Source organism: Tilletiopsis washingtonensis, assembly GCF_003144115.1.
Source record: "Tilletiopsis washingtonensis strain MCA 4186 unplaced genomic scaffold FA09scaffold_11, whole genome shotgun sequence".
In the NCBI taxonomy this organism is placed as follows: Eukaryota; Fungi; Basidiomycota; class Exobasidiomycetes; order Entylomatales; genus Tilletiopsis; species Tilletiopsis washingtonensis.
The window spans coordinates 625509-648901 of NW_020312008.1; the positions used below are offsets into that span (position 1 = coordinate 625509).

Below are 23393 nucleotides of genomic sequence, written 5' to 3' on the forward strand. Positions count from 1 at the left end.
CGCCAGCATGCGCATGCGAGAGCCGCTCGCTCCCGCTGCGGCTGCGCTGGCACCATCAGCTGGGGCGCATGCAGCAGCACCAGCAGCATGCAGCACTCAGCCGCTCAGCCGCAGCGACGCTCGTCGTGCTGCGGTCGTCTGCGGGGGCGTCGCACGGGTCCAGCCGAGCTCCGCCGAGCCTCTTCTGCTGCTTCTCCGCCGCGCGGCGTGCGTGCCTGCCGAGCCGAGCTCGCGCTTGCCGGCGTTTGCGCTGCCGCTGCGCCGCGTGCGCGCTGTGATGGGTTCGCCTTTTGCCGGCGGGCGGGTGCGGCCGCAGCGTGCGTGGCCGGCGCCGGGCCGCCAGCCTCGCCTACGCCGCGCAGGGAGCATGCCGGCCGCCTTCTCTCCGCCCTCAACGCCCCTCTGACCCCAGCCAGGCCCTTGCTGGCCAGCCCGGCGGCAGGCAGCCTCATTGCCTCGAGCGCCACTGCTCTTCTCCTCTTCTCCTCCGGCTCCACCAGGCGCGCGCACGCCCGCACCCGGCGAGCCACACCGCCCGCCCGCCCGCGCAAGCTCGTGCGACCTAGATCTGCGAGGCCGCCTGCACCCCGGCGCCGAGCAGCACTCCTCCTCTCGACTCAGAAGCTCGCCAGTGGCGCCGCCCGACGCACGTCTCGTGCTTCGCCCACTCCCACCTCGCTCCTCCCAGCCAGCATGAATTGGTAGAGCTGCCGCATCGCCCAACTCTGCGCCGGCCGCCGCGCGCTCGCCTCCTGTCCTCTGCCGCACTGCGCCCGCTCCGCCGTCCAAGCACCGCTCTTGCGCGCCTCTCGCCGCGCATACCTCACGCATCATGGCCGAGCGCATGCGCTACGAGTCCGAGGAGCAGCCGGGCGGCAACTCGCTGCGCGGCGCCGCGTCCAAGGATGAGGCGTGGATGGGTGCGTTCGAGCGTGTCCTTGGCGACCACGGCGAGGGCGCGCTCGATGCAGAGCGGCGCGGCAAGGGCTCTGATGGAGGAGCTGGGCGGTTGGGCCAGCAGAGCGCCGCCGCAGACAATAGCGCAAAGGCGCAGCTCAACGCCGAGACCAGCGGCAACGCCGGCGGCAGCCAGGCCCGGCCACGTCTCGACGAGCGGTCACGCATGGGCTCTGCCGCGGCTCTGAACGCTGCGCAGGCGAGCCAGCGGGAAAGCATGCACACCTCGCCGCCCGTCAGTACTGCTCCATCCGCCTGGACGATGCCCCCTCCGCCGCCCCGCGGCCGCAGCCGCAGCGGCAGCCAGTCGTCCGAGGCCCCTGCTGCTCCGCCTTCATCTTCGCCTCGGCCGCTGCTCGCGCCTCCTCGGGCCTCGCATGGCAATCTCCACGAGCAGCTCGCGCCTTCCTCGCACTACCGCGGCGACGCAGGCATGCGCACCGCCACGTCCAGCAGCTACAGCCTCGCGCCGCCGCCCAGCGGCCTGCAGCGGCCTGCGCAGAAAGCGCGAGGCTCTGCCTCTCGCTCCTACGGCGACGAAGGATCGTCGGGCGAGAGTCAGAGCGGACCGAGCCTCGTGGCTGTGTCGGAGTCGAGCATCGAGCTCGAGGGCGTGTATGTCAACCACGCGCCGAGCATCACCAAGCTCGTGCTGCGCAACCTCAACAAGGGCCAGCGCACTCTGGTGCGCATCGAGAGCGACCTTGGGCGGGGTCTGAGCTTCTTGAAGCGGAAACGGAGCGTCGTGCCGGACTGTGAGTGTTCCCGCGCATACAGCTTCTCTTGCCTTCCGCAATGCTGACGAAACGCTGTGCAGCGCTCGAGGCCATACACTGGCCGGCGAACACAACGTCGTGGGCCCGCGCAGACGGTCTCTCGCCGCCGAAGCTGCGCGACCTGCGTCACTTTGGCGCGAACCTCGAGACGGCAGACTCTTTCATTCTGGAGGCGGGAGCCGAGATGCCGCTGTTCGTCTCCTTCCGCGCCGCACACTTCGTCGTCGATGGCGAGGCCCGCTGGCAGCCGCCACGCAGCCCGACCATCGAGAGCGCTCCGGGCAGCCCGCCGCTGCCGCGCGCGAGGGAGGGCACGCTGGCGAGCAGATCGTCGAGCAACTCGTCCGCCGCGACGTCACCGTCCGGGGCCACCGGCGCCAATGCGCTGCAGCAGCAGCAGCTCACGGCGCCGCAGACGCCAGTTGCCGACATGTCTGCTTTCTCGCCGCGATCAGCGCCAGAGTTGTCGTCGACGTTCGAAGCTGGACTTGGCACCGGCCCGGTGCACCGCGGCTTCGAGGTGCGCGGCATGGTGACACTGCGCGCCTGGACGATGCCTGCTGCTGCGCAAGACGCTGCGCCTGGAGCAGAAGACCCGTCGCTCGCAGCAGACAAGTCCGCTGCGCCTTCGGCTGCCAAGTCCTGGGCCTCGACCTCGTCGTCCTCGCGACCCGGCAGCCTGTACGGCTCTCATGTGTCGTCGGCTCAGGCCTCGTCCACCACGGACACGTCCGTCTCGACGGAGCAAGAGGGCGCAGGCCAGGTCACCACGCTGCCCTTCTGGGCGTACAGCTGCCGTCCGCAGCTGGCCGTGTCATCCAGTCGCGCGACGCCGACGCATCGTCATCTTGAGGAGGACTCGTTGGCGCCGACGCAGCCGCACGTCCACGGCCTCATTACCCTCGACTTTGGCGACATCTTCGTCGGCCAGAGTGACGAGCGGGAGATCACGCTGCTCAACCAGTCAGAGATCGAGGTCTTCTGGCAGGCGCGCCTGGACGACGCGGACAGCATGCTTGCCGCGCCGCCGCTTTCGCTCGTGGACAACGACACCGGCGCGGTGGTGCAGACCGTCTCCTCGAGCGACGAGGTGCAGTCTCGGCCGCACATCGTGGCTGCCTGCACTGCGCAGACACTGCGCGTCGCGTTGCTGCCGCGCGAGCCCTGTCGTGACTTTGAGCAGGTCATCAGCTTCAGCAACCTGCACAATGCCTCGAACACCGTGCGTGTGCTCGTCCGTGCCAATATGCTCGGCGCCGCCACCGACGATGCGCTCGCGGTGCTCTCTGGCGACTCGATCGACTTTGGCGACTGCTGCGGCGGGCACTGGACGCGGCAGCTGCTCGTGCTCAAGAACAATGGCGACCACATCCTCGACGTGGCGTTCAGCGTCCAGCGCGGCGTCGAGGCCAACTTCCAGCTCGCTGAGCTCGCGCCGCAGATCGAGGAGATCAGCAGCGACGACCTCTTCATGGAGCCGCCGCCGCCAGCAGCCAGCGGCGCTCTGCCAACGCGGCAGATGGACAGCGAGCCCAGCAATGCGAGCTCGTCTCGGAGCGATGCTACGAGCAGTGCTGTATCCCAAGAGGGCTGGCGTCTGCTGAGCCCGCGGTCTGGCCATGATACAGACGACGAGGATGCGGCCAACTCAGCTGCTGAGCTCGCCAAGACGCCGACGCATCATGCTCTGACAACATCCGCGCCCGACCCGCCGCCATTGCAGCTGGCTGAGGCCACTCCGCACCCCGGCGAGCGCGGCTTGATCAAGGCTTGCACGCCGCTGGATCTGCCTACAAAGCGTGCGAGCGATGACGATGTCGACGCCTCGTCGGTGGCGTCGCAAGCTGGCTCGACGCCTGGCTCGCCGGTGCAGGCGCGCACGAAGCTGTCTGCCGAGTCCAGCGCCGGTGGCAGCGCGGTCGAGAGCGGTGATAACGCCGACGGGGAGGAGCGGATCTCGCGATTGCGCCCTCAGCCCTCGTCCGATATGCTCTTCGCCCCGCAGTCCGCTTCGCGTCACCAGCGTGAGGGCACGTCCACGAACGAAGACGTCGTCTCGCTGCGGTCAGAGATCACAACCGCCACGTCGCAGGACAGCCGCATCGGCTCGTACGCAGCAACAAGCTCGCAGCACAGCGGGCCCTCGCGGACCTCGGTCCGCATTGGCGGCAGCAGCGGTGTGGTGCTGCGTGGCTTGCGCAGCGTCGAGCAGGCGCACAGCAATCAGCTTGAGGAGCTCGTGCTGCGTCCCGGTGCCGAGTACCGCGTCGTTGTCGCCTATCGGCCGCAGCGCGGACAGGTCGACGAGCACTTCAGCGCAGGTCGGCTGCGCGAGGACACATTCAACATCTCGCTCGACTACGCTCGTGCCCGGGCCGATGGAGCGCGCTCGCGAGGCGGACGGCAGCGCAAGACGGTCCTCTGCCGTCTGCGCACGTGCACGTCGTTCATCACCGTATCGCCGCAGCTGATCGACTTTGGCGAGGCCAACGTCGGAGCGCGCAAGTCTGCGCACGTCGCCGTCGAGAATCGCTCCGAGCTGACGGCGCGCATCGACGTGCGCTTCGTGTCCAAGGTGCTGAGCATGTATCGCGACGAGGTGGCCATCCCGGCGCTGCAGACCGTCGAGCTGCGCGTCGACTTCTTCCCGCGCCGCATCAACGAGGCCTACCGCAAGCAGATCACCGTCGCGAACCTGATGAACCGGACCGACGACCAGATCTTCGAGGTGCGCGCCAAGAACGTCGACCGCCAGCGCGTCAGCTTCCACTCGCTGTTCTACCGTATCCTGACTGCCTCGGGCGCAAACTTCATCGACTTTGGCGACGTCAACATCAACTCGACGCGCGTGCGCACTTTCAGCATCGAGAACATCTCCGGCGGGCGCCTGGCACTCGAGCTCAGCGCTGCGCACCCAGAGGACCTGCGCCTATTTGTCAAAGCTCCGCCGGCCAAGGAGGCGGCTCCCGGCAGCGAAGCCGCAGGCGCAGATGCCACGGACCGCCCTCGCACGCCCAACAAGGCGACTGAGGCAGACGCTGCCGACTCCACGGGCGTGCCTAAAGTAGCGACTCTCGAGGTGCCCGGGAAGAGCAAGACTGGCGCCAGCGGCGCGGATCTCAAGGAGCGGTTCCTGGAGACCATCTCGGTCGACTCGCCCGCCTCGATCCGCCGCGAGAACGCCTCATGGCGCCTGGCGCAGAAGCACAGCCACGTGCGCGCAGCCAAGGAGGCGAGCAGCAAGGCGGCTGCTGGTACCGCAGCCAAGGATTCTGGGGCTGCGCCGAAGCCCAAGGCGCCCATCAACATGGTCTCTGCGCTGAAGAAGGGCGGCAAGGGGCGCATCAGCCTGCAGTGGGGCCGCTCCATGACGTTCAAGGACCGCAAGATTCTGTCCGACTTCGAGTATCTCGACCTCGCTACGGGCCCGCCCGTCGACACGCGCCGCATCTCGGTGAAGAGCAAGAAGTATCAGACGCTCGAGACGCTCGAGATGGGCGAGCGCTCCACGCGCTCAACGCCAGCGAGCTCCAAGCTCAACGTGCGGGCCTCCCGCGCCGAGCAGTCGACGACCGACACTGCCTCGGGCGATGGCGGCAGCGGCAGCATCAGCCGGGCCTCCACGACCAAGAAGTCGCGGCCATCGGTCAGCTCGCGAAAAATCACGTCTACCGCGACAAGCGACGCCAAGGAGCCGCCAGCCACGCCAGCTGCTAGCTCAAAGGCGGCTGCCGCCGCAGCAGAAGGCGGCGAGGCCGAGTCGGGGTCCAACAAGTCGCCAGCACTCACTGGCAAGCGCAAGCCGCAGGCGTCCTCGCTGTCGAACCCTGCGAGCGTGTCGAAGCTCACGCCGGACGAGCTGATCGCGGCAGTCGAGGCGCAGAGCTCGACGCTCAGCGCGTTCTTCATGGGCAGCGCCGAAGCAGAGGAGCGCGCCGTGCGGACCGAGATCAACTTGCAGCGCGAGCTGCAGGCCGCCATTTCCAGCGGCCGCCTCGTGCCTGTCGATCTGCTCGAGCTGGACACGAATCAGGAGCGGCAGATCGTGGCCGTCTACACGCCAGTCGCCAGCACTCGCCCGCACATCCAGGGCAACTCGCGCAAGCAGGACTCGCGCATCTTCCTCCGCCTCGCTCAGTTCGACGACGCCGTCGTGCGCGCGTCTTCGGAGTTCAGCGCGATGGCGGACCTCGAGATCGACGAGCTGCCCGTGCGCGACCTGATGGTGCGCTCGACGCTCTGCCGCAGCCTGCTCGAGCTCGGACAGCCGCACATCAACTTCGGGCACATGGAGAAGGGCGACTCGAAGGCGCGCAAGATCCTCATCCAGAACCGCAGCGAGTGGGCACTGCGCTACTGCATCCGCAAGAGTGGCAGTATTGCGAGCGGCGACATCAAGATCGCGTCGGGCCTGTACGGCATCGTGCCTGGCCACGGCAAGCGTGAAGTCGACTTTCTCTTCTCTCCCTCCCTCACGGGGCAATTTCAGGAGAAGCTCGTCGTTGAGAACGTCGCCGACCGCGAGCGCGACCAGACCGTCTCGCTCAAGGCGACGGTGCGCAAGGTGCCCAACTTCGCCGTCGAGCCGGCGAGCATCGACTTTGGCGTGTGCCAGCCCGGCAAGCTCACGCGCGCCGAGGGCTTCGTGGTGACGAACACGACGGCCAAGGCGCGCACATTCGTCGTCGCTGTCGACTCCGACGAGCTGCGCCACCAGCGCAGCATCGTCGACGTGGTCATCGCCGCCGCTGCTGCCGCCGAGGGCAGTGTGCGCGGCACGCTCTCCAAGGCCGAGGAGGAGGAGGTCGAGCATATCTCACAGAAGCTCAAGATCGCCACGCGCAAGGGTCACACTGACAAGGTCAAGAAGTACGAGACGCGCCTCACGGAGCTCGGCATCAGGACGCCCTCGTCCACTGTGAGTGCTCCGTTCATGCGTGTCGAACGAGCCTTCCCTGACACTTCTGCTACAGGACGAGCGCGAAGCTGGCGCCAGCGAGGACTCCGCCGCGCCAGAGCCAGATGCGCCGGCCGCCGCGCCCGCGCCCGATGCTGCTGCTGCTGCTGTCCTGTCGCCTGAGGAGCAAGCAGCGCGCCTCAAGCGCACGGCCTCGTCCGCCGTGACCGTCGGCATTGCCGCTGGGCAGAGCAAGCGGCTCCTCATCCGCCTCCGACCGCACGCGGTGCACACCGCCCTCGACGCCTCGCAGTCCGCAGCCGCCGCTGCAGCTGCCGCGTCGGCCGCGCCTCTCGATGCCGACGACGTGACCGTGCGCGTGCAGATCCACGAGGTCAAGAACCGCGACGAGACCCGCTTCGTCGACGTGCGTGCGCGTGTCGAGATGGCCGCCGACGCGGGCTGCAGCGAGACGGAGCCCAAGCTCGTCGACCCACTGCCGCACGACGACTCCATCGTCTTCTCCTCGAGCAAGCCGAGCTGATGTGCGCGCTTCGCACGCGGCGCTTCCATGCCTCATCCGTCTCCTCCTCTCCGATTGCCTTATTCCCGTCCCCCAAAAGTTCCGGCGCAGCTGCACCTCTGGTCGTCGTCGTCCCAGCATCCCACCTCTCACAGCACAAACTCCCTTCCCCGAACCGGCCGCTTCCAGCCCTCCGCGCATTCGCATCTCGACCCATGCTCCGATACCACGACGTTAATGTAACACACACAATGACGGCCTCATCTTTCCTGGTATCGTGCCGCCGCCGCCGCTGCCGTCGCATCACCACAGGCCGCGCAGGGCCGCCACGTCGCTCTCCGTCATGCCGCTGGCAGCGTGCAGGCCCACGTCGGTGGCGGCGCGGGCCCGGCCGGCTGCGGCGGCGCGCTTGGTGCGCGAGGCCGGATTCGAGCCGCGGCGCTTGCCCTCCTCGCCGGCGGCGCCGCTGCTGCCGCGCGGCGTCGTCGCGGCTGTCGGCGGCACGAGCGAGTGCTGCGAGGTGGCAGCCGAGTGCGGCGAGGTGACGGGTGTCGTCGGCGTCGGCGGGCCGTCGGCGTAGGGTGCGCGGCCGCTGGCGTTGGACGTGCTGCGTGCGCTGCGCGTGGACGATGCCGCATACTCGCCCTCTCCTTCCTCCTCCTCGTACTCTGCGTCCTCGTCCTGCGTGCCGGCCAGATGCGGCGACGAGAGCTTCGAGTCCGAGGCGCCGCGGCTGCCAAAGAGCGAGAAGCGCTTGCGCATCGGCAGCGCGGCGCCAGACGACGTGACGGTGCGCACAGAGAGCAGCGAGCTGGAGGTCGTGCTCGAGGAGGACACATTTGGCGGCCGCCGCAGGGTGCCACTGCTAGCTGCACCCCCGCGCCCCGCGCCTATGCCCGCCGCACTCAGCTCGGCGCCCGAGACGCCGAGCATGCGTTCGGCCTTCGACAGCGGCTTGCGGTCTGTGCGCCGACTGGCGCTAGCTACCATGCCCATCGGAGCGGGAGCGTCGTCCTGCTCGTCTTCCTCCTCCGTGCCGCCGCCGCTCGAGCGCTCGCTGTGGCGATCGTCGGGCGCAGCGGGTGGTGCGAGCACTGGCGGCTGCGCGCGCGTCGCATTGCGGCTCGCAGACGTGGCGGACCAGCGGCGCGTCGCCTCTGGCCGCGGCGTGACGGCGTGCGGCGAGTACGGCGCCTGGCTGCTGGACACCGAGTCTTGCCGGCTCTCCCAGCGGGACGTGGCGGCCGAGAGCGGCATGGCGATGTCGCGCGTCGAGGCGATGGCCATGTCGCGCGAGGCCGAGAACGTCGTGGGCGTTGACGGCCCTGCAGAACTGTCGGTGACCTGCCGCGCGCCGCGCTGCACCCACTTCGAGATGGCCATGACGGTGCGCAGCGCACGGATCTGCAGCGCCTCGTGCCCACACAGTGCTGCCGTCTCGTACAGCACCACAGCCAGCCGATGCCGCTCGGCTGGCGCAAGTGCCGACTGAGGCCAGGCCGCGTTGCTCGGCGGCGGGCCGAGTTCGCGCGAGAGTGCCACGTGCGCCGCATGCCGCGCCCAGCGGTCGAGCTCCGGCAGCGCGTAGAGGCTGGCAAAGAGCAGCAGCGACGCAGTGACGCTGGGATGCCGCTGCAGCGCCGTGCAGATGCTGCGCGTATAGAAGAACTGCAGCAGCGCCAGCACGACGGGGCTCGGCTCGGCGAGATGCAGCAGGCGCGGAGTGAGGCGGCAGTCTGGCGGCGAGTCCTTCGACGACAAATGTGCAGGGCCTGACGCGCCATTCGGCATAGCTGCCGTTGCTGTGGCGGCCCGTTCTCTGTACTTGCTCAGCTGCTCGGCAAACCAAGGCCATCTCCGCGTCAGCAGCGCGCGGTTGCAGCCGATGCGCATCCCGTCCGAGCACACAATCTCAAAGTCGCCCTTCGCCCCAAGGGCGGGCGCCTGGTCGACGCCCTCGCGCGGCAGCGAGTGCGCAAAGGAGCCCACAGTGCTGGCGCTGAGCGCCTCGAGCCCGAGCTCCATCGCCTCTGCGCTCGCCGGCCGCATCGGCGGCTGGTTGATGCCCCAGGCCTCGAGCTCGAGCACGAGCACGTGGTCCCAGTTCGTCTGCCGATGGTTGTAGTCCGAGACCAGGTCACGCCCGCGATGCCCGAAGATGATGAGCCGGTTGCGGCTGGGCCACAGCACTGCGCGGTTCCACGAGCCGATGGAGAGCAGCGCGCCGACGTCAAGGCGCGACCACTGCATCGTCGGCAGATGCAGGCTCCAGACGGAGAACGTCTGCGACGTGTTGGCGAGGTACGTGCCGGAGATGAGCAGATGCGAGCCAAGAATGGCGCCCGTTGGGAAGCGCAGGCCGGGCGGCAGCGACACGCCCGTCATGTCGCTGCTGCGGTCCTCGACGGCCAGCTCGCTCTGGCCGCGCAGGCGCACCAGCTCCAGCTCGCGCTTCACGTCGGTGAAGTTGTAGTTGGTGTACACGTAGAGCGGCAGCGGCTCGTCGTCGGCCGCCGGCTCGGCACTCATCGGCAGCAGCTCGACGCGCATCTTGCTGGCGCTCTTTGGCGGCAGCACGCTGGCGCCCGTGTCCTGCTGCTCCGTGCGCGGCGTGCTGCTGGCGTCTGCCTCCCGCTCCACCTCGTTCTCCACGCGCCAGCGCCCGGCCACTGCCAGCGAGCGGTACGAGCCGCACTGTCGCGCAAAGGCGTGGCTCGCAGTCCAGCGCCGCGTGTTGAGGTCGAAGACGTTGATCTCCTCGACGTACTGGTTCGCCATGTTCTGCCCGCCGATGATGACCAGCTGGCCGGCCGTCATCGTCGAGCTGAGATGCGCATAGCGCGGCACAGGCCGCGGCGCGCTGCTGCTGCCGGCCGGCGCCGCAAAGGCCAGGTCCCACGTCTGCGTCGCGAGGTCAAAGGCGATGACCTCGTCGAGCACGCACAGCGAGTCCGACGATGGCGCCTCGGCTGCCGACGTGTCGGCTCCCGGCGCGTAGCCCATGCCGCCGAAGATGATCAGCCGCCCGGCCCAGAGGTCGGAGCTGTGGAAGTAGCGCTGCTGCGGATGCGGCGCGCGCGATGCGCTGCTCTCGTCGCCAGCGGCCGGCGCCGAGCTGATGCGCGTCCAGCGCAGCGAGGCGAGGTCCAGCTCGTACAGGTCGGAGACCATGCGCCGCGTCGAGACGAGACGCCCGCCAAAGAGGTACAGCTTGCCGCACGTGCCCGAGCCCGGGCCGGCATCGACGAGCGTGACCGACGAGCCCTGCAGCATGGTGTCAGCACAGCCGACCGACAGCCCTTGCACGCAGCACACGCACCACGAGCGGCGGCGGCATGTCGCCCTGGCAGGCATGCCAGTGTGCCGCCAGGCTGGCGAGCGGCGCGTGCATGGCTGCACGCGGACTCTGCAAGCGACAGCCAGCGGCGAGCAGGCACTAGAGTCAGACGCCTGCGCCGCAGACGGCGGCGGCTCGGCGTCGCAGGCCGCTGCGCGTGCCCGGGCGCAGGAGCGATGCGCGCGACGGAGGTGGGCCCGAGGGCGCAAGAGGCGCGTCGGATGCGAGGCGTGTGGTACGAGGCAGAGGCGGCGGCAAGGTGTGGTGGCGGTCGCGCGCTCTGCAGCGCCGACGGCGAGCTGGAGCGAGGGCGCGGGCGACGAGGCGAGGGTGAGGGAGCGCTGCGTCGAGGAGGCAGCAGCAGCGCAACATGCCGCCGCGAGGCGCGTGCGCGTGCCGCGCCCCTCTTCGCTTCGCGTCTGGGAAACGCGTGCCGCCGCGGTGTGCGTGCCTTGCTTTGCCGCCTGCCTTTGCTGCGTCTGCGCTGCGCCTCTCTTGTGCGGCGTGCTCGCTTTCGCTGCACAGCCAAACGGCCACGGTGCAGCAGCGTGGGACGCATCTGCGGACAACGAACTCGGGTCGAGAGCGTCCGGTCGGGTCCCCTCGCAGCACGCAAGCACCAGCCCGCTCAGCGGCAGCAGCTCTCGCAGTCGTCTGGTCCTGGTCTGCGTTGACGAGCAGGAGAGGCGAGCTCGGCAGCAGGCTCTGTCTGCACTTTCGGACGGCTGCCTCTTTGTACACGCTCTCGGCCAAGCACGCTGCCGCGGACACCTCACGCTTGTGCTTCTTCCCGCGTGGCAGCGGTTGCTTTGATGGTAGGCCTAGCTTTTACTGCGTGATGGCCCAAGCTCAGCCGCGGGGTGCTTGAGCAGCTCCGCTGGGTGCCAGGCCTCAGTAAGCCTAACCTGGCGCGGCAGCTCGCTCGATCGGCGGCAAGGCTGGTCGAAGAGAGGCAGAGCAATGCACGGAGCTCACCTCGGCCTGGCCGCGACAAGATTCAAAGCCGAGCCTCGGGCATCTGCACTTGCACCCTCTCGGCTCTGACACCACCAGCCCCCGTGGGTCCAGATTCACGCGTCTGGAGAGGTGCTTTGCGTGGGGCGAGGAGGCAGGCCCAGCCGACGGTTCGCCGTGCGCAGGGGCGACAGGCGGCGTGCGCATGACGCGCCTGTTCCCACACCCCGCGACTCCGCTCCGCTCGAAGCCGGAGCCGCGCCGCGAAGGCTGCTGGCGAGGTGCTTGTGCCGAAGTGGAGCCGAACAGGCCGTGCCTCGAGCGCACCAGTCGAGTGTGCTGAATGCTTCCTGTCCCGGCTCCTTAGACGTGCCGCCGGCCGGGCGCTGGTGTTGGCAGCAGCGTCAGCGGAGAGAGGAAAGGACAGCTTCAGCGCAGCGGCGTCTTCTTGGCCCGATGCCGGCTGCACGGCGAGAAGGCATCTTGCCGCGCCGGGCCAAGCTGCGCCTCCCGCCTCTCACCACCACCATCCGTCCATCCGCAACGCCATGGGTGCCCAGCAGCAGCAGCACTTCTCCAGCACGCGCTCCTCGTCGGCCGCCTCGACGCCGGCGCAGTACGACAGCGACGACGGCGCCGCCACGCCGCGCACGCCCGGCGGCACGGCCGCGCCGCGTCTGCGCCGCAGCCGCTCGGCGCTGTGGCTGCAGCGGGCCGCCGCAAAGGCGCAGGAGCAGCGGGCGCACCTGGAGCGCCAGCTGGCGGAGGAGATCGTGCTGCGGCGCGATGCCATTGGCGGAGTGAGTAGGCAGCCGTATGGCGGGCATGGAGGATGGCAGCGATGATGGCTGGAGGCGAGAGCAGCAGTGACGCCGCTATACGCCTGGCTGTATGCTCACGCCGCCTGCGCAGATCGACAACATGTGGCTGCTGCTGAGCAACTCAACAAGCTCGTTCAACCCCGTGTGCACAGCCACGTACACGTTCAAGCAGCCGCCGTCGATGGACGGCATGCGCGCGGCGCTCGGCAAGCAGGTCGAGCTGTTCCCCAAGTACAAGCAGCGCCTCGCCAACGTCGGGCGCCGCTGGCACGGCGCCAGCTTCGTCGACGACCCGCACTACAGCGTCGACCGCCACTTGTTCGAGGAGGACCTGCCGGGCGAGGCGGGCAAGCGCGAGCTCGAGGACTTTGTGCGTCGTGCGGGGTGCAAAGTGGAGGTGCGGCGCTGACAGCTTGCCCTGCAGACCGCGCGTTTCATTGCCAAGGAGTGGGACTTCACCAAGCCGCTGTGAGAAAGGCGCTTGCTGCGGTGCTCGACGCTGTGCTCACACCGACACGCTCAGCTGGGAGACGTACATCTTCCCAAACTACCGCAACCCCAAGACGGGCGCGCGCGGTGCCATGGTGACGCGCGGAGTGAGTGCCGAGCCGCATTGTCCGCCCGACACACTGCTCACTTGTCGCTCTCCAGCACCACACGCTCACCGACGGGCAGGGCTTCGTCATGAGCCAGCTCATGATCACCTCGTATGGGCCCGAGCTGGAGCGGCAGCTGCACGAGGGAGCCTCGACGATGCACGCGGCGCGGCGCGGCAGGGCGCGCCCGTCGCGCATCCACAAGGGCCTCAAGCCGCTCGACAAGTACCGCCACGTGCTGGCCGTGCAGCTGCTCATGTTCGGCTTCTTCTGGACGGCGTACATGCTCAACGCGCTGCGCAATGCGTGGGGCAGCTTCATGCAGACCATCGTCATCTCCTTCTGGTTCTGCTTCACGTCGTGGCGCCAGCGCTACGCCACGAGCGCGTACAAGGGCGACCGCGTCAAGGAGCGCGAGTTCAGCACCAGCCAGCCAGTGAGTGGCCCGGCGTGTGCGCGAAGCTGCGCCTCAGCTGACACCCGCGCACAGTTCAAGATCTCGGACATCAAGCTCTGCCAGCGCGCCTTCTCGGGCTCGCGTCCCGGCGGCTGGCTTGACCGCATCGGCGGCAAGCGCGCGCGCGCACTCGGCGGCCACATCACGCTCAACGACTTGCTTGTCACGGTGCGTGTGCTCTGATGGAGCTGCACGGCGATGTTGCTGACCCTCGCCGCAGGTCATCTCCGATGCCATCCTCGCGGAGATGGAGCAGACGAAGCAGGTCGAGCTGCCGGGCATCATTCCGTGGATTCAGCGGCGCGCCAATGCCATTCTGCCGTCGCGCATCGCGCTCATGATCCCGATCTCGATCCGCCCGCTCGACAACACGCAGATGCAGGTGAGTCGCTGCGATCCGCGACCTGGTGTGTCGTGCTGACGCTGTCTGGACAGAACTGGAGCACGGGCAGTGTCGCCTACCTCTCGAGCGGCGAAGGCCTGCCGACGTCAGCGAGCGCCATGCACAAGCGCCTGCACAGCAACAGTGCCGCGCTCAACGTGCTCAAGCAGGGCTGGCTGCCGACGATTGCATTCTGGGCCATCCAGCTTACTGGCCAGGCTCCGTGAGTGCAGCATCATGCGCCGGTGTCGCACGCCTCTCATGCGCTTTCCCTCGCAGCCTGCTCTTCCCCTCTGCTCTCTGGACGCCGTTCCGCTCCATCGTCCGCTTCTACTCCGACCTCACCCTCGGCTGCTTCACGGCCGTGCTCACCAACGTGCCGGGCCCGCAAGGCACCGTGCATCTTGCTGGCACGGACATCGTGCAGTGGGTGAGTGCCTCTCCCGGCTGACTGCGGATGCTCGTCTGCTGACGCCACGCACCAGACCGCCTCGCCGCCGCAGGCCGGCAAGGGCACGCTCGGCATCGGCATCATCAGCTACGACGGCCACGTGCGCGTCACGATTGTCGCCGAGTGAGTGCCGCGTCTTGTGCTGTGAAGGCTTTCTGGCTAACCCTCTGCCCAGCCACGTCAAGGGCGCGCCGTCCGAGGGTGTTGCGCACCGCATCACCGCCAAGGTCGAGCGCCGCTTCCAGCAGTACCTCGAGGTTGCCGAGGACATCGCTGGCCGCTCGAAGGCGTCGTGAACGCCTGCCAAAGCCCACGCTTCCGTCTCTATTCTCCACTGCTCCACCTGCTCCGCAGCCCTGCTTGCCTGCTCTCAAGTGCCTCTCATTATACTGTGCACGATTATTACCCTCCCTCCCTGCGCGTCTGTCTGCCTCAGAACCATCTTCGCCGCTGCGAGGCAGTGTCAGCGTCTTGTGATCGATCTTCTGCTGCTCGCGACACTCACCTGCAGGCCGAGAAGCTCGAGGAACGAGCGTGCCATGCCGCCGACCTGCAGCGCCGGCGGCTGCACGCCCTTGCCGTGCACTTTGAGCGTCCACACGACCTCGCCGTCGACGTAGAGGCGCGACGTGACGACGGGCGACTGCGACTCGCGCGTGTCGACCTCAAACTGCGTCGCTGCGTCAGCACAGATGCAAGCACACTTAGTGGCGTCAAACGCACGGTCGACCACTTGACGTTGCCGTCGGGCGTGTACCTGTACACGCGCTCGGCGCCCGTGGGGCCCAGGCCGTGCTCGTCGCTGAATGTCCGCACGGGCAGGTAGAACATGGACATGGGCGACGTGCTGAACTCGGTCACCGGGTGCACGTCGGATCGCTCGTACGTCTGCGCGCGCAGGCCCACGGCGGCGTGCTCGTGGCGGTCGCCAGAGAGGACGATGACGTTGGGCACGTACTGCGGTGTGTTAGCGACGCGCGAGAGGCGCTGTACTGCCGGTGCTCACCTGCATCACCTCAAGCAGGCCCTCGCGCTCGTGGCGGTACGCGCTCCATGAGTCAACTTGACCTGCAGTAGCGAGTCATCAGCGAGGGGCGCGTGCCGAAGCCCGGCCTCGACTGACCGTCAAAGTCAAGAGGGCCACCCCAGAGCGTGTTGAACGGCACGGATGATACGACGAACTATAGGCGTGTCAGCCGAAGTGACATGCATTTGCGGGCACAGCGCATACCTTGAACGTAGCAGTCGAGCTAAGACGCAAAGCGCAGGTCAGCCTCTTGACCTGTGCACTTCGTCGCCGTGACTCACTTGACGGCGCCGAGCCAGCGCAGGAAGACCTCGCGCTGCTGCTGCCCGAGCATCGACTTGTGCTCGTCGTCAGGCAGCTCGGGCGGCGAGCGGTGGGCGCGCGTGTCGAGCACGAAGAAGGCCGTGTCGCCGTAGCTGTCGCACGGACGAAGTCAGCCTCTACCGGGCCTTACGGCTTAGCGCGCGTGCGCACCGGAACGAGTAGTAGTTGCGGCCCTGCTCGATGGCCGGCGGGTTCGCGCTGCCGACGTACTCCTGCCACGCCTGGTTCGCCGGCTCAAATGCCTTGTTGCGGCCCACACTCGTTGCCGTCTCGTCGGCGCCCTGCAGCTCGTAGCCCGACCAGTTGTTCTTCACCTCGTGGTCGTCGTAGATGCCTGCCGTGCGCATGTCAGCAGCCGCGACTCCGCCGCACCTTGCGCAGATACGCACCGATGACAGGCAGCCGCTCGTACACGCGCCGGAACGACTCGGACGCGTACAGGTTGCGGAAGAGCAGGCGGTACGCATTCGTCACGGCGCCGCCCCAGCGCGGCACGTCGGCGTAGATGAGGTCGCCGAGCTGCAGGAAGAAGCGCACGGCGGGACGCTCGCGGCCGTCGATGAGCGCGTTGGCGAACTGGTCGAAGCCCTGGATGCGGTTGCGCGTCGCGTAGCCGCCGTGCTCGCCGTGCCCGAGCGCACGCAGGATCCAAGACCAGGCCTGCAAAGGCGTCAGCACATGCACTGGCGTTGCTTGCACGTCAGGTGCTCACCCAGAACTGCGTCGGCTGCCACGGGAAGTCAGGCTTGACGCATGAGCTCGTCGCAAAGGTGAAGCTGCAGCACAGGTGAGCGTCCGTAGAGCAGCGCAGGGGCAAAGCACTCACTGATTCGGGTCGTCGAGCGGCGTAGCCTGCCCCTCCTGACCCTGCGGCGCACCAGCAAGACGCTTGCGCGCCAGCTTGGGGTCAGGCCAAGTGACGAAGCTGCGCGGGCGGTGCGGGTGCGGCGCAAACGTCGAGTTGTGCACGAAGGCCAGGCGCCACTCGTAGGCCGTGGCGGGCCAAAGGCCTTCGAGCGTCGCCGTGCCCGTCCAATCCGTCGCCTCCGTCAGCGTCACGGCCGGCCCGCGCTCCCAGCGCTTCGGCTGCGAGCGTGCGCGGCCGTCGATGTCGCGCTCGGCACGCGGTGCCAGCGCCTCGCGGTACACGATGCGCAGCGGCGCCGGGTTCTGGTAGATCTCAGACCCAGCACGCAGCGTGCTGCGCCCGCCAGACTCGTCCTCCAGCAGCGAGGACCAGTCGCTCGTCGCCTCGTGGCCCAGCGGGAAGGGGTAGCGCACATGCAGCACGGCCGAGCTGGGCGAGAGATGTCCGACGCGCGCAAAGTGCAGCGTGTGCTCGTGGTGCGAGGGGAAGAGGTAGGGCGAGGAGAAGGCGTCGAGGAAGAAGAGCAGCAGCAGCACGTGCTGCGCCAGCGCCAGCAGGTTGCCGCCGGGCGAGGAGGTCGAGAGGCCGAAGATCGAGGGTGCGATCTTGGCAAAGAAGCCTGGCCGCGCGACCTTGGTCGGCTCAACGTGTGCGACGGGCGCCGCGTGCTCGTCGGTGGCGGGCGCCGGCAGCAGTGCCGAGCCCTCGCTGGGCTTCTCGTCGCCGGCGGTGTGGGCGATGGCCTGGCGCCCGGCGGCGGCGCCGAGGCGCAGCTGGCCGACGGGGATGGCGCTGGCCATCTCGCGCAGCGCACGGGCGGCGGCATCGCGGCGCGAGAGGCGCCAGGCGTGCACGCTCCAGGTGAAGGCGTACGTGCCGAAGAGGAGCGGCACAGCGGGCCAGGCGGCGCTGGTGGGGATCCACTGCAGGAAGACGTAGACGAGGACGCGGAAGAGGACGCTGCTGAGCAGCTGCAGCGAGTCGAGCAGGCCGCGTGGCAGCGGCGCGGGCGCCGTGCTGGGCGTGGCGGGTGCGGCCTGCGTGCGCCGGTCGGGCATGAGGGCGGCCTCGCGCTTGGCCATGGCTGCGACGGAGGGGTGGAGGTGAGGAGGAGACAAGAGGCGCGTCGCTGTCAGTCAGCGGCGCGACGCGTGCTAAACGCACCCTGCCGCCCGCGCGCGCCCCTGCCTGCCCGCCTCTGCCGCATGACGCAGCACATGCCGCTCTCACGGGCCGCATCTGCGCGTGGGAACGCCTGCCACGTACCTCTCGACCCCTAGTCCGCCTCGCTGCTGCCTGATACGCAGAGCTGCGGCAGCTCGTTTGGCCTCATAATGCACTGCAGAAGGTCTCGAGTGCGCTAGCCGGGTCGAGATCAAGCCTGCGTACCGGCAGACAAGCAGGGATGGCGTGGAGGAGCGCGGTGTTGGCCGCCTTTGTGTGGCAGGCGCCCGGCAGCCTTACGTCTCAACATGTCCATGCAACATCGCGCACACGACCAACACTTTTGCTCTGCACTCGGCGTGGTCTATCTGTCTCGCCACTTTGCTGTTGCACATGCTCGTCTCTTCAGACGAAGAGGGAGCAGCTCTGTTGATGCTGGGTATGTGTCGGCCGGCGCAGACGCGCGCACCTCGGCCGTCCGCCGCGCCTGCTTCGAAATGCGCGGCGTGTCGTTGGCGTGCCTTGCGAGGCGTGTTGCGCGCGCAGACAAGCTCGGGCAGATCTGCGCTAGCCAAGGCGGCATGGCCGAGCCTCCAGCTCGAGCAGCACGACAGCCGGTGCCGTCCACCCTTGCCACGCTGCGGCCGCAAGAGCCGGCTCCGGCATGCGAGCCGAGCGCCAAGGGGCGCGCAGACGAGAGGCCGGGCGGCCGGCATTCGGGGCAGCGCGCAGATCGTACGTTGCGTGCGAGCGCGGGCACGCGGCGAGTGAGGTGTCGGCGCTGACGTGCGCGCTAGCGCCGCTGTCGGACCCCGCGTCCGCGTCTTGCGGTGTGGCCGCTCGCATGACCCGGCGACGTGGAAGGGGCCGCACCCTGCTGGACAGGCGAGTGGCAGCCGCGGCCGCTTCTCTCTGCACCACCATCACCACCACCAGCACAAGCCGCCACCACCCTCTTTGTTTCTCTCTAGCCGCTGCCGTCTTCGCCTCTCCTGCGCAACCCCGTCCTCGTGCTCCACCATGGCCTGTCCCGGTGCGTCACTCTCTCTCTGCTCTCCATCTCACGCGCTGACACCTCTCCTGCAGTGAACCACCCCTTCTTCCACGCCCTCGTCTTTCTCCTCGGCGTCATCGTCGTGCTCGTGCGCCACGTCAAGGCAGACGACTCGCTCGCGGCGCTCATGGCCGCGCAGCAGTACTCGGCGCCACAGCTGCTCCTGGCCGCCGCGGCAGACGGCGTGGGGTCACATGTGCCGTGGAGTGTCTGAACTGGTGCGTGGAGGCAGGGGTGGGGACAATTGCGGCATGGCTGGAGGAGGCATGATGTGCATCGCTGCCTGGGAGGTGTGGCAAGGTCGCTGGGTGGCGAAGCGAAGCAGAGAGCAGCAAATCCCGGCGCTCGAGCTGCTGTCTGCCGGCCTGCTGGGCAGCAAACACGCTGTACATGCGCTGCAAGGTGCGAGGGCTGTCTTTCTGCTGTGCGAGCTATCCGAGTCGGGCAGGCGATCCATGGCGGTCCAACGTCGGCAGAGCTGGCGCCGTCGTCTCGAGCGCTGCGCGACCTGCGCTGACTCTGCCGCTCCTCCAGTCCCGTGCTCTCCTCTGCTAGCCTCCTCGATCCGAGCCTCTCCGCTGCTCGCCACTGTACTTCTATCTCCAAGGATGCCCTAATCATCGATATGCTGTGACACTGCTTTGCGACGCACGCTTGGAGACGAGTCACACGGCCACAAGCGTAACGTGAGGCAGAGGGAGTCAAGTGATGACATAGATATGGGGCACGTATGGTGAGATAGGAGATACAGGCGGAGAAGAGACGTCATGGCGGCGTAGAGTGGGATCGCGGCAGCGCAGAGCGGGGGTGGAGAGCTGGAGAGCACGGATGCACGCGCCTAGATGGCGACGGCGACCTTGACGGCCACGGTCGTCTCGGTGGCGGTGATCTTGTTGATGAGGCTGCCGACGAAGTCGAAGACCTCGTGCACCTTGATCGTCGCCGTCTTCTCGACGCCCGCCTTGTTCTTGCCCTTGCCGTCCTGCATGGGATGCGTCAGTCTGGCTCGGCTGCATGGCACGAAGGAGAGATGTGACGCACGACGTAGAAGTCAACGGTCGTCGTGCTGCCGCTCGTCGAGTACTTCTCGCTGTACGCGCGGAAGATCTGCTTGTCCGTCGGGTCGTTCTGCAGCTTGTCGCGCAGGTCGGCAGCGCCGGAGGCCGTCTGGCCACCCTTGCCGTCGAGTGTCTGTGCATGTGGGGTGAGTCGTCTGTGCGCGCGGCGTGGTCGCTGATGCTCACCTCGTAACGTGTCACGCCGTCCGTCACGGGCACGCTGTGGCAGAGTCAGCACAGATATAGGCGTGCTGAGAGCGAGCGGGCTCACGCATTGGCATCGCCGGCAGAGTGGCTGACGAGCGCCTTGATGTACTTGGCGACCGCCGACTGCTGGCAGCCGGCATCGCACGTGTCGCGCTGCACGGGCATGGCCGCGGCGAGCGTCGACGAGAAGAGGAGGACGGCGAGGAACTTGAACTGCAGAGGAGAGAGATTAGAGGGAGAGAGGGTGGGTTGGTGGGAGGAGGGCGGCGAGGAACTTGAACTGCAGAGGAGAGAGATTAGAGGGAGAGAGGGTGGGTTGGTGGGAGGAGGGCGGCGAGGAACTTGAACTGCATGGTGAGAGATTGGAGGGGAGGGTGGATTGGTGGGAGGAGGGTGGATTGGTGAGGAAGAAGTGGGAGAGGCGGCGCATCAGGCCGCCTTTTGAGCTTGTGCGGCGCCGAAGCAAGCGAGGCGTAGCGTGGAGGATCGTGCGAGAGCCGTCGTCAGGCCAGCCCGGTCCCGCGCCTTGCCCGGTCCGAGTGGCTTCGAGGCGGAGGCGCCAGGCACGGCGGGAGAGATCAGGTACAGGCATGCTTGTCCTGGCTGTCGAATCTGGCCCTGAGCCGCTCCGTCCCGCACCCCTCAGGCACCATCGAAGCACCTGCAAGAGCCAGAGGGGCTCCTCGTCGATCTTCGCTGCCCCTACAAGGCACCGAGAAGTGCAGCAAGGCCTGGAGTCTTCGCGCCACGAGCGTTCGTCGGGCCCCTTGGAGCGGGTCATGCCGGATCCGCCGCCGCCAGGTACAGGCCTGCGTGCCTTGGAAGGGCCGCAGATCGACATTGATCCGGGGCGAGGAGGCTGGCCTCCCCGAGAAGCGTTTGCGTGCTGCTCAGCATCCTCCTGGCGTCTCCTGACAGCGACTCCTCTCGGCGCTCCAGGCACAGATGAGGCGCGAGCGTGGTGCGAAAGCGGGGCCTCAGCCTTTCATTAGGCCACGGGAGCGCGCATTGAGCGGGAAGCGCCCTGGCGGCGGCCCGACAGGAGAGCACTCCACTCGCTTGCCCGCCTAGCAAGCGCCTCCTCGTCTATGCATAGCAGCTGCTTCGACGCATCGGTCGCAGAGACGCTTGGAGCACACCACCGAGCTCGGCCCAGGAGCGCTGCTCTGACTCAGCCGCACTCTGCTTGCATCAGCCTCGAGGAGCACAGGAGCCAAAGTCTAGCCTGCCTCGCTCCGAGAGGAGCATGCGCCTGGTGCTGGGCCGCGATCGATCAACCTCCTCCTCGCTCGGCAGCGGTGGCTGTGTACATCCGAAGCCCAGAGATGACAAGAGCGAGAGGAGCTCCGTCGAGAGGTGCGGCTCTTCAGCTCAGAGCAGCCGAACACACGCATCGCTGCTGAGCGGACCCCTTGGGAGGTTGGACGGGCAGCATGTATAGATTAGGCAGCAAGATAAGAGAGGGCAATAAGAGAGGGTAGCATATCGTAGCGCACTGCTACGCAGCGCTTCACGCCGGCGTCTGGGTGTAGACGTCGATGCGGCTGATGAGCGTGTCTGCGTACTGGAAGTACTCGTAGACGCGTGTCTTGGCGCCCGGGATCGGGATGGCGCCGTTGAGCAAGCCCGTGTCCTGCGGGCGGGATGTCAGCTCGGCGCCTCGCTGCGGCGCCCGGTGTACGCACGATCTTGTAGTTGACGAGCAGCGTGCCGTTGTCGAAGGCCGTGTACGCCTGCTCGTAGGCGCGGTAGGCGAGCGCCGAGGCGCCGAACTGCAGGCCGAGGCGCATGTCCGTCGCCGAGAAGGACGTCTGGAAGGGCCCGATGCCGTTGAACGTCTGCGCCAGTCAGAGTGTCAGTGCGTGCGGCGGCAGCAGTAAGAGTGTGAGAGACGGCAGTCAGCCTGCTCACCTCGAAGCGCTTGACGTCGTCGGTGAGTGGCACGCTGCGCAGGGCTGTTCAGCACGGGCAGCCACGGCACGCTGCGCCTGCCTCACGCATCGGCGTCGGCCTTGCTGTGCGTCGTGAGCGCCTTGATGTAGGCGTCGGCGCCAGCGCGCTTGCAAGTCGCATCGCACGCGCGGCGGGGCAGCGAGGCGGCGAGCGCCGACGAGCCGAGCAGCAGGAGGGCAAAGGAGAGCTGCATGGTGGTGGTGTGAGGAAGAGGGTTGCGGTGCGGTGTGGTGCACTAAGCGTGCCCAGCTCTCGGAGGGGCGTGTCCGCCGTGATTGATGAGCGCGCCGGCGGCGTGAGGGCCTTCGCGCGCCTGCTGCGAGCAAGCGGCTTGGCGGGGGAGCATCGCTTCCACGCAGAAGGAGCGGGCGTCGCAAGCGCTGCCGCTGCTGCGACTTGCGCTGCTGGCCCCGCACAGGTCCACAGCGCAGTCTTAGTGCGGCCACCATGCTGCGAGAAGCCCGCGGGAGTGGATGGCGTCGTCCGGCGGCGGATTATCCGGCCAGCCGGCGGCGGTACCGCGACGGGAGGGGATGGAGCCGTCGGCACGGCGTCCTAGCGCCGGCAGCATGCGCAGCGCCGTCCGGCAAGCCTCAGGAGTGCCTTGCCCTCGTCCCTTTGGGAGGCAAAAGCGTGCGCGCTGCCCTCATCCTCCTGATGCGAGGCAAAAGCGTGCCCCTGCGAGTAGGGCAAAATCAATTGCTTGGACGGGGAATCGAACCCCGGGCTCCCGCAACCGGTGCGATCACTCGCTTGTGGCAAGCGAGAATTTTACCACTAAACCACCCAAGCATCCATATTGACCGTCTCAATTAGACAATATATGAACTTTACTACAACGGAAGCAGCACGGCGAACGTAAGATGCTGACTCGCCATCGCGAGCCTCCGTTGAAACGTTATGGAGCTTAGGTGCTTTAGTGGAGCGCATTGTCAGTTGCTCTCTCACGAGTCTCGCTCACTTGACGTGTACCTAGGTCGTAGGAGAGCAGGGCACTCTCCTGCGTGCAGGACTCCTCGCCTTGCCGCAGTGAGCCCTGAGCCGTTGCCATCGCCTTGAGCAGAGAGCCACATCTGGAGCCTTCGGCCGCGGCCCTCTGGTCCTGCTGATCTCACCGTTGCTGACTTGCATCTTCCTTCCCGTGGCAGGACTCGTCTCGCTGCCTGTACTTGCATGCGCCGAGCGTGTCCATGACAGCCCGATGACAAGTCAGCACCTTTCCTCATTGAAGCGCTCCTGCCTCTCCTGGCTGCGTCGTGTGCTGCAGCGAGCCTCGACGGCGCCGTGCTCGTCCGGAGTGCATCACAGCTCGACGCTCGGTCGCGCTCGCAGGCCTAGTCCACGCACGAAGCCACGCAGCTGCGCACATCGATCACAACAGACGGCAAGAGCAAAGAGTAGCGTTGGATCGCGCCGGCCAGCAAAAGGGTAGGATGGGTGTGTACGACTTGCTACAGCGGGGACGACTTCGGTTGGGAGAGAGGGATCTTTTTCGCCACGGGCGCGCAGACGAGCGGGGAGAGGAAAAGAGGAGGAAAGGGCGCGCGCCCAGGCAGCGGGCGGCGCATTGGGCGGACGTGCGTGGAC

General features: G+C 67.7%; 5 protein-coding genes and 1 non-coding gene across 6 annotated transcripts; 2 read left to right on the forward strand and 4 right to left on the reverse strand.

The window, feature by feature from the left end:
• The first annotated feature begins 395 nt into the window (after positions 1 to 395).
• On the forward strand, positions 396 to 7542 carry FA09DRAFT_330167 (hypothetical protein). The gene is made up of 3 exons (XM_025742492.1): positions 396 to 1712; positions 1775 to 6651; positions 6707 to 7542. Exons 1-3 carry the CDS (start codon positions 833 to 835, stop codon positions 7172 to 7174), a joined length of 6225 nt encoding a protein of 2074 aa, XP_025598288.1. The 5' UTR covers positions 396 to 832; the 3' UTR covers positions 7175 to 7542.
• Positions 7403 to 10826, reverse strand: FA09DRAFT_330168 (galactose oxidase). Its single transcript, XM_025742493.1, has 2 exons — positions 10473 to 10826; positions 7403 to 10417 (listed from the first exon to the last, which is right to left on the reverse strand). The coding sequence occupies exons 1-2, from the start codon at positions 10542 to 10544 to the stop codon at positions 7457 to 7459; spliced, it is 3033 nt and encodes a 1010-aa protein (XP_025598289.1). The 5' UTR covers positions 10545 to 10826; the 3' UTR covers positions 7403 to 7456.
• A 1064-nt stretch (positions 10827 to 11890) lies between these two features.
• On the forward strand, positions 11891 to 14600 carry FA09DRAFT_35859 (hypothetical protein). The gene is made up of 11 exons (XM_025744981.1): positions 11891 to 12244; positions 12357 to 12635; positions 12690 to 12733; positions 12789 to 12861; positions 12917 to 13297; positions 13352 to 13486; positions 13539 to 13700; positions 13754 to 13923; positions 13980 to 14130; positions 14186 to 14274; positions 14327 to 14600. The coding sequence occupies exons 1-11, from the start codon at positions 11993 to 11995 to the stop codon at positions 14445 to 14447; spliced, it is 1857 nt and encodes a 618-aa protein (XP_025598290.1). The 5' UTR covers positions 11891 to 11992; the 3' UTR covers positions 14448 to 14600.
• On the reverse strand, positions 14515 to 17191 carry FA09DRAFT_330170 (Metallo-dependent phosphatase). Its single transcript, XM_025742494.1, has 11 exons — positions 16329 to 17191; positions 16215 to 16278; positions 15892 to 16162; positions 15653 to 15836; positions 15460 to 15594; positions 15383 to 15401; positions 15275 to 15332; positions 15158 to 15219; positions 14875 to 15108; positions 14657 to 14821; positions 14515 to 14601 (listed from the first exon to the last, which is right to left on the reverse strand). Exons 1-11 carry the CDS (start codon positions 17168 to 17170, stop codon positions 14584 to 14586), a joined length of 2052 nt encoding a protein of 683 aa, XP_025598291.1. The 5' UTR covers positions 17171 to 17191; the 3' UTR covers positions 14515 to 14583.
• Positions 17192 to 21279: 4088 nt separating this feature from the next.
• On the reverse strand, positions 21280 to 22068 carry FA09DRAFT_330174 (hypothetical protein). The gene is made up of 4 exons (XM_025742495.1): positions 21851 to 22068; positions 21765 to 21798; positions 21539 to 21691; positions 21280 to 21486 (listed from the first exon to the last, which is right to left on the reverse strand). The coding sequence occupies exons 1-4, from the start codon at positions 21997 to 21999 to the stop codon at positions 21364 to 21366; spliced, it is 459 nt and encodes a 152-aa protein (XP_025598292.1). The 5' UTR covers positions 22000 to 22068; the 3' UTR covers positions 21280 to 21363.
• A 438-nt stretch (positions 22069 to 22506) lies between these two features.
• FA09DRAFT_t31 lies at positions 22507 to 22598 on the reverse strand. Its single transcript has one exon. It is a non-coding gene; the product is annotated as a tRNA-Gly (tRNA).
• Positions 22599 to 23393: the final 795 nt, after the last annotated feature.

Excerpts from the sequence above, each read along its gene's own strand:
- FA09DRAFT_330167 (XM_025742492.1), top strand. The coding sequence starts at position 833 with ATGGCCGAGCGCATGCGCTACGAGTCCGAGGAGCAGCCGGGCGGCAAC. Across the intron at positions 1,713-1,774 it reads ACGGAGCGTCGTGCCGGACT|CGCTCGAGGCCATACACTGG; the intron begins GTGAGTGTTCCC and ends AACGCTGTGCAG. Across the intron at positions 6,652-6,706 it reads TCAGGACGCCCTCGTCCACT|GACGAGCGCGAAGCTGGCGC; the intron begins GTGAGTGCTCCG and ends CTTCTGCTACAG.
- FA09DRAFT_330174 (XM_025742495.1), bottom strand. The coding sequence starts at position 21,999 with ATGCAGCTCTCCTTTGCCCTCCTGCTGCTCGGCTCGTCGGCGCTCGCC. Across the intron at positions 21,799-21,850 it reads AGCAAGGCCGACGCCGATGC|CGTGCCACTCACCGACGACG; the intron begins GTGAGGCAGGCG and ends AGCCCTGCGCAG. Across the intron at positions 21,487-21,538 it reads TGCTCGTCAACTACAAGATC|GACACGGGCTTGCTCAACGG; the intron begins GTGCGTACACCG and ends TCCCGCCCGCAG.
- FA09DRAFT_330170 (XM_025742494.1), bottom strand. The coding sequence starts at position 17,170 with ATGGCCAGCGCCATCCCCGTCGGCCAGCTGCGCCTCGGCGCCGCCGCC. Across the intron at positions 16,279-16,328 it reads CCGCTCGACGACCCGAATCA|CTTCACCTTTGCGACGAGCT; the intron begins GTGAGTGCTTTG and ends CCTGTGCTGCAG. Across the intron at positions 15,109-15,157 it reads GCCTGCTTGAGGTGATGCAG|TACGTGCCCAACGTCATCGT; the intron begins GTGAGCACCGGC and ends AACACACCGCAG.
- FA09DRAFT_35859 (XM_025744981.1), top strand. The coding sequence starts at position 11,993 with ATGGGTGCCCAGCAGCAGCAGCACTTCTCCAGCACGCGCTCCTCGTCG. Across the intron at positions 12,862-12,916 it reads GTGCCATGGTGACGCGCGGA|CACCACACGCTCACCGACGG; the intron begins GTGAGTGCCGAG and ends GTCGCTCTCCAG. Across the intron at positions 13,924-13,979 it reads CAGCTTACTGGCCAGGCTCC|CCTGCTCTTCCCCTCTGCTC; the intron begins GTGAGTGCAGCA and ends TTTCCCTCGCAG.
- FA09DRAFT_330168 (XM_025742493.1), bottom strand. The coding sequence starts at position 10,544 with ATGCACGCGCCGCTCGCCAGCCTGGCGGCACACTGGCATGCCTGCCAG. Across the intron at positions 10,418-10,472 it reads ACATGCCGCCGCCGCTCGTG|GGCTCGTCGGTCACGCTCGT; the intron begins GTGCGTGTGCTG and ends ACCATGCTGCAG.